The sequence below is a fragment of the Peromyscus leucopus genome, chromosome 7 (assembly GCF_004664715.2).
Source record: "Peromyscus leucopus breed LL Stock chromosome 7, UCI_PerLeu_2.1, whole genome shotgun sequence".
Classification (NCBI taxonomy): domain Eukaryota; kingdom Metazoa; phylum Chordata; class Mammalia; order Rodentia; family Cricetidae; genus Peromyscus; species Peromyscus leucopus.
The window spans coordinates 97,543,071-97,550,080 of NC_051069.1; the positions used below are offsets into that span (position 1 = coordinate 97,543,071).

General features: G+C 44.6%; 1 protein-coding gene across 9 annotated transcripts in view; it reads right to left on the bottom strand.

The window, feature by feature from the left end:
• The window catches only part of Arih2 (ariadne RBR E3 ubiquitin protein ligase 2), a 54,454-nt gene extending 48,552 nt beyond the window's left edge, over nt 1-5,902 (bottom strand). For 3 of the 9 annotated variants that reach the window (XM_028886946.2, XM_028886948.2, XM_028886951.2), the window contains exons 1-3: nt 5,728-5,902; nt 2,592-2,654; nt 728-1,075 (exon numbers count right to left, since the gene is read on the bottom strand). In XM_028886946.2, the coding sequence (XP_028742779.1) occupies nt 728-979 (252 nt within the window). In that variant the 5' untranslated portion in view covers nt 980-1,075; nt 2,592-2,654; nt 5,728-5,902. Of the gene's footprint in view, nt 1-727; nt 1,076-2,591; nt 2,655-3,467; nt 3,561-5,727 lie in introns of those variants that run through there. The other 6 variants (XM_028886947.2, XM_028886943.2, XM_028886944.2 and 3 more) reach the window with 6 other exon arrangements.
• Between the last annotated feature and the right edge of the window lie 1,108 nt (nt 5,903-7,010).

Sequence of the window (7,010 nt, forward strand, 5' to 3'; positions counted from 1 at the left end):
CTGCTCTTCCAGAGGATCGGGGTTCAATTCCCAGCACCCACATGGCAGCTCACAACTGTAACTCCAGTTCCAGGGGATTGATACCTTCACACCATATGCACATAAAAGTTAAATTATTTAAACAAGCAAAGACAACATCTGTTGGAATAACTGAGTACAGTCAGTCTTTCTAATTCTTGTACTGATTGATACCCCCAAATACAAGCTCTGAGAACTGTTTTTCTTAAAGTTATTATGAAAACTCTCAAAATAGATAATAATCATCAGTACCTGAAATCAATGAGTCCTTCAGCCCAAAGCACTAATCCCAGGGCAAACCAGGGGATATGGTCACTTTTAAGACACTTATCAAACAGTTGTATAAGACAGTGGTTCAGAAGCATATCATTTCATCAAGATTCACAGAACTCACTTTCTGAAACAAGTAAAAGCTGGGCAATTCTGTCATACACTTCTGATCTGTCTTGAATTTATTCTACACCTCCTTTGTAATTCTTTTTTTTTTTTTTTCTCCTTTGTAATTCTTAACCTGAAGACCCTGGACATGTTTCCAAGTTCATTATTTCAAAACAAGTTAATATGACAAAATATCTAAATGATGCAATACATACATAAGTTTGGGTTTCTAGCTATACAACCATTCAAACAGTATGCAAGAGTCACTAATTAACACATCATCCTTCAATTTAACCAGGCAGATTACATCTGAACTGACAGCACTACTCACCTTTAAGACAGAGGCTAAGCTGGTCATATGCTCATGAAGGGCACCCTCAGACTCCTTATAGGTCAAGCAAGTGAACTGGTACTCTTCGGGATCAAAAGCATCAGCCCCCTGCTGCTCCACATCACTGGCTACTCCCACATAGTAGTCCTCTATGTCCCCAGGGTCCTCTTCCTCTTCTTCCTCTTCCTCACAGTTTGGGTCATAGTCCTCTTCATTGCTGTCAGACCCCTGGCTGTTCATGTCCACGGACATCTTAACATCCAGCCAAATTGCAGATCAGGAAACCAGTTGCTTTTTCCCCTCCCCCCAACTTTATCGCTTTCTCAAATGCATTAGTGTTTTTGTCTTCTAAGAGAGAAAAAAAAAAGTATTACTATTTTTCTATGAGAAATTATTCAAGAATCAAAATAACACAGCCCTAGCCCTGCTCCTATTATAGCCTATCTCAGTTCTTACTCAGATCCACCTGCCTCCAGAGTGTTGGGATTAAAGGAGTGCACCACCACCACCACCTGCTCAGCTGCCCAACTCAATTCTGGTTTTACTGAGAACACTTCACTATCAATCTTATCTTATCAATTTGATAAGTTGGCCTATGCTTATGAAAGAGAAGTCCTCACTAAGAGACAGAACCCATGATGACAAATAAACATGAAAGGCATGAATATATAAGAATGTCTTTCCTATGGCAAGGACTCATATTCCAAAGATACTTGCCTTCAATCCTGAAATTATTTCAAACCTTGTACCAAATGACAGGAGAGAAGTGACTCAAGTTGTTCCCTGACCTCTACACAAGAAGCACTCACACACAGACATATACAATAAAGAAATGAAGGGCTTTTTTTTGGGGGGGGGGGTTTCAAGACAGGGTTTCTTTGTGCAGCCCTGGCTGTCCTGGAACTCACTCTGTAGCTCAGGCTGGCCTTGAACTCACAGAGAGAGATCCACCTGTCTGCCTCCTGAGTGCTGGTATTGAAGGCGTGCGCCACCACGCAGCTTTTTTTTTTTTTAATGACTCCAAAATTCCGATGGATTTGTCCTTTTTGTTTTTGCCAGGTCCTTCAGGGAAAAAAATGTATCTTCATAGCTAGCTGTACAAATGGAGGAATTACAAAAAGAATACCCAATTAAGGACACAGTCCTATCTCACTATGACTTGTAGGGAAAGAAAACTACTGTTTCACAAACAACTATCATATATCTGAAAGATAGGTGCACAGATAGGAAAAAAAGTCTCATACTCCTTCAACATCTTCCTCTAGTCTACCAACTTAACTAATTTTCCAATTTTAAGAATTCTGCTCCCCAGGTGGTGTTGGCACACACCTTTAATTCCTAGCACTCGGGAGGCAGAGCCAGGTGGATCATCTCTGTAAGTTCGAGGAGACCAGCCTAGTCTACAGAGCGAGCGAGATACAGGACAGGCACCAAAACTACAAAGAGAAACCCTGTCTCAAAAAAACAAAACAACAACAACAAAAAAATTCTGCAAAAGTCTTGCATGGTTGAATGCGTCTGCAACTTGCCCTTAAAAAGCTGAGGCAAAAGCTGGGCAGTGACTGCACACACCTTTGATCCCAGCACTTGGGAAGCAGAGGTAGGTAGATCTCTGAGTTCAAGGCCAGCCTGGTCTCCATAGTGAACTCCAAGACACCAGGGTTACATAGAAAAACCCTGTCTCTTAAAAAAAAGAAAAAAGAAAAAGAGAGAGAGAGATAACCTTGGGCTGAAAGTAGGTAAAGATGCCTGACACCAAGTCAAGCAACTAGAGTTCAATCCCTAAATCCATATTATTAGGAAAGAACCAACCAAATGCACATCAACATAATAAAATTAAGGAAAGAGCTAATGTTTAAATCACCTGCAATTTTTTTAAGATCTTTCCTGAAGGTATCACTCAAACAGTGTTTCATATGATTTCCATCTGAAATGAAAAGAAACAATATTTATGTTTTTAAAACTGATATCCTGCTCTTGCAAGTTTTTGCTTCTTTTTTTTTTTTCTTTTGAAGGGGGGGAGGGTGTTTCCAGACAGGGTTTCTCTGTGAAGCAGTCCAAACAATTATCATGGAAGATTATTTCCAAAATAATGGGAAAATAGCTAGACATTGTGAGGTACTTGGGAGGCAGAGGCAAGTGGATCTCTTGAGTTTGAGGGTAACCTAGTCTATGTATTAAGTTCCAGGTCAGTCAGTGCTAACAGATCTCAGTACTCCAGAGGCAGGCAGATCTGAGTTTGAGGCCAGCCTAGTCTACAGAGTAAGTTTCGGGTAGCCAGGACTACACAGAGAAACCCTGTCTTGAAGAAACAAAAAAATAAAATGGAATAATTGACCTATTTAATTTTTTTCTCTTTTACCTGTATTTTCACATAAGACACTTCTATAGGGCAAATAGAACCTATGGTGATATTGTGTCCCCCAATACATTGTGCAACCTCATAAACTTATCTGGGGTCAGAGAACAGAACAGTCACTAGACAGACAGATGCCAGAAAATGGTGGCACACATACCTTTTAATCCTAGCATTCCAGAGGCAGAGATCCATTCAGATCTCTGTGAGTTCAAAGCTACACTAGAAACAGCCAGGCTTGGTGACTCACACCTTTAATCTTAGGAAGTGATGGCAGGAAGCAGAAGGGTATGTAAGTCGTGAAGACCAATAATAGCCTTGTTTAGTGACAGCCAAGGGGGGGGGTCAGTCATTCTAATATAATCTTCATAAAAAACGGCTTACAATGGCTGAGCATGGCGGGAAACACCTTTAACCCCAGCACTTGGAAAGTCAGAGACTGGTGGATCTCTGTGAGTTTCAGGCCAGCCAGAGTTGCATGGTGAGATCTTATCTCAAAAACATAATAAAAACAGAAGGTTTACAAATGAGGAAGCTGGAATTTACATAGGTTAAGTAACTATCTTGCCCAGGATCATACAAAGCCAACTGGCAGAGCCAGCATCAGGATTCTATTTGATTGATAGTCTAAGGAGAGTCTGATTCAAAGCTACAGAAATAGGTGCACACACCTGTACATTCATGTGTTTGTGTGCCAGCATACCATGCATAAATATGTATACAACACATACACACACATGCATGTGTGTGAGGATGAGCAAAGAGTCCCCATTTTTAGCTCTTAAAAATAGAGAAGTGTCTATAGAAGTGTCTTATGTGAAAATACAGGCAAAAGAGAAAAAATTTAAATAGGTCAATTATTCCATTTTATTTTTTATAAATAAATATTTTATTTATATATTTTTATTAATATGTGTATGTGCTGTCACCAACCAGACAGCATGCTTTCAAATTCTCTAATTTCTACTTAGGATCTGTGAGAAGATGGCTTACAGCTTTTTCACCAACCAAATATTCAAGTAGGTGGGAATCCAGGTTCTCTCAAAGACTTGGCTATTTCATACTTCCTGGTGTTCTAGGTCCAGATTTAAATAGAGCTCTTTTTTAAAAATCTTTTAAAAACACATATTTTCGAGACAAGGTCTCACTACATAGACCTCGTTGTCCTCAAACTCACACAGAACATAGTCTCCTGAATGCTGAGATTAAAGGTGAGTGCCACCATTAGGCTGTCAAAAGATTCTTGAAGGAATACTGGCCTTGCTGAGCTTGGTGGCACATTCTGGGAATCCCAACTTGGGAGCTTAGGAAGGAGGATCAAAAGTTGGAGAACAACTTGAGCTACATAGCAAGACATTGTCTCAAAATACACACAGAAAACTGAGTCCTGGCTTTGTTCAAGGGAGCCAATGTGCCAGTTCCTTAATATGAGAAGGTATTCAAGATGTTAAATATGCCTATATCTCAGACAGAATGGCACAATTAGTACTTTTTCCAAGAGCTAAAGCCATCAAACCTGCCACTCATTCTGAGCTGGCTTCTAAGACATGGCGACAAATAAGGATAAAGATCTCTTAAAATTGACAAGAGCACAGAAATTTGGTTAGTCTAACATGTTTACTCCAATTATGATACTTGGCCCTCAATGGTCATTTATTAACTATATTTTCGAAGAAAACTACTTGGCCGAAAAATATGAATCAGCAACTTGTCTTAAAACTCCGCACCCGCCCGGCGTGGTGGTGAACGCCTTTAATTCCAGCATTGGGAGGCAGAAGCAGAGTATCCCTGTGAGTTCGTGGTCAGCCTGGTCTACATAGTGAGTTCCAGGACAGCGAGGACTATGTAGAGAGACCCTGTCTCAAAACAAAACAAACAAAAACAAAACTCGGCACGGTATCTGTCCAAATAATGGTACGTAGCCACTAATTACACGATCTATTTAAATTTTACTTTAAAAAGTAAGAAAAGTTTAGTTTCTCGGACGTACTAACTGCATGTCAAATACTACATGGCCCTGAGTGGCTGGTGGCTACCATCCTCAACACCGAAGGTCTAGAACGTGTTCGTCACGACAGAAAGTTCTATGAGTAACAATCAGAACTAAAGCGAACTCGTCCGAGAACGCCGCCGCCGCTCTCGAGTCTGGACCAGTGGCCTCGGGCGTGACCGCACGTCTCTCCGGAGCGCCGTGGTCCTCCAGAGATCCGCGCGGACACGGCACCCACGCGCAGCGAGGACCTTTCCCATGATGAGCGTTAACAAACACTCCGCCAGCAAAAGCTCCAACACACGACCTAAATCGGGAGCCTCGGAGGTGGCGCGTTTTCCTGGAGCGCCCAGCGGGGCAGGCCCGGGTGTACCGGCGCCCGCCAGTCCGAGGCGCTGGCCTCCGACCTCTCGGTGAGCCAAGAAGGCAACAAGAGTCGAAACCGCGCCGGCACGCCGGGCCGCAGCCGCACCGGCTCCTGCCGCCGGGAGTATCTCCCAGTCAGCAGGGAACGCCAGGACCCGGGACACCCCGAACTCGCAGGCGGCGGCGGCGAAGGCGGAGCCCCGGCCGCGCCGGGGAGGCGCGCGGGGGACCCCCCCCCCCAGCGGCCAGCCAGAGTAAACAAGGCCTCAACTCACACCGCGCACTTACCGGGAGCCGCGGCCCCGCGGCCGCAGAGCCCAGGCCCGCCAGACCAGGTCAAGCCGGACCAAAGGAGTCTGACTGGAGCGCGGCGGCAGCGGAGGCGGCGGGCGGACGCGGGTCGGGCCCGCGCTACCTATTCCGGCGGAGCCGTCCCCGCAGCTCCGGAAGTGTTCTGTGCAGGCGCGTCACTTCCGGCAGGGGTCGGCCCGCGGTCGCAGGAGAAGCTAAGAGGCTTCTGACAAGCGCGTAGTCGTAGGAACTGCTGCTTCCTAGCGGTCCTGGGTCGAGAACGACGAGTCGCGCCGGGAGAAACTGCCGAGAGTTCGCCTTTTGAAGAAATGATCTAGACGTTTTCCCCTGCTTTAGCCTACCGGCGCCTTTATTCGATATATATTTTTATATTTTTCTTACATTTATTTTGTGTGTGCCACAGCTCGCGTCTAGAGGTCAGAGGACAACTTTCGGGAGTCAGGTTTTCTCCTTCCAACATGTGGGTTCCGAGGATCAAACACTTGTCAGGCTTGGCGGCAAGCTCATTTTACCCACGGAGCCGTCTTTCAGGCCCTTAGCTGAGTTATTTTTAACTATCCTTTTTTCTGACCGTCCCCTCACTTCCCTGTTCATACTCTGACGTGGAGCATGAGAAGACATTCAGGCGGTAATGGAGAAGGTAAAAGGATCATAGTTTCCAGGCAACTGTGGTTTGACAAGACATACTCGGAATTTCTGCCTATGTTTGGAGGAAGTTCTGGCCGGTGACATCAGGCTTTGGCTTCTTCTTTCATTCACCTTGCACGACCGATATTTATTGTTTTGTTTTGAAAAGCGACTCAGTATATAGCCATGGCTGGTCTGTGTTGCTCCTGGACTACCAGGCCCAGCGATTCATCCATCTGACGTGTTGTGCTGCACAATTTCTGCCCACAACATAGACTGTCGTTAGGACTCCAGTCCATTCTAGGACTGGTCACCAAGTGTTGACAGAGTGAAGCCGGTGTTTGCTGGGTAGTAAATGTTTGGTTGTGCAAATCGGTAGATAACCTATTTCTATCTTTTCTCGAATGTATGTACTGGTATTCAAGACACTCATCTGAGTGGGGTTTTGTAGCACGAATCTTAAAAGGCCTTATTAATAAAAACAAACGTGGAGCCAGGGATTGGGGTGAACGCTAAAAGATCAGAGAAGCAGAACAAGCCACAGCCAAATAGCCTCACGTGGCCAATTCCTCAGCTGATCTTATTGCCTCAGACTGAAAGCCTCAGAGTCCTCATCTGAATGGATCTCAGCT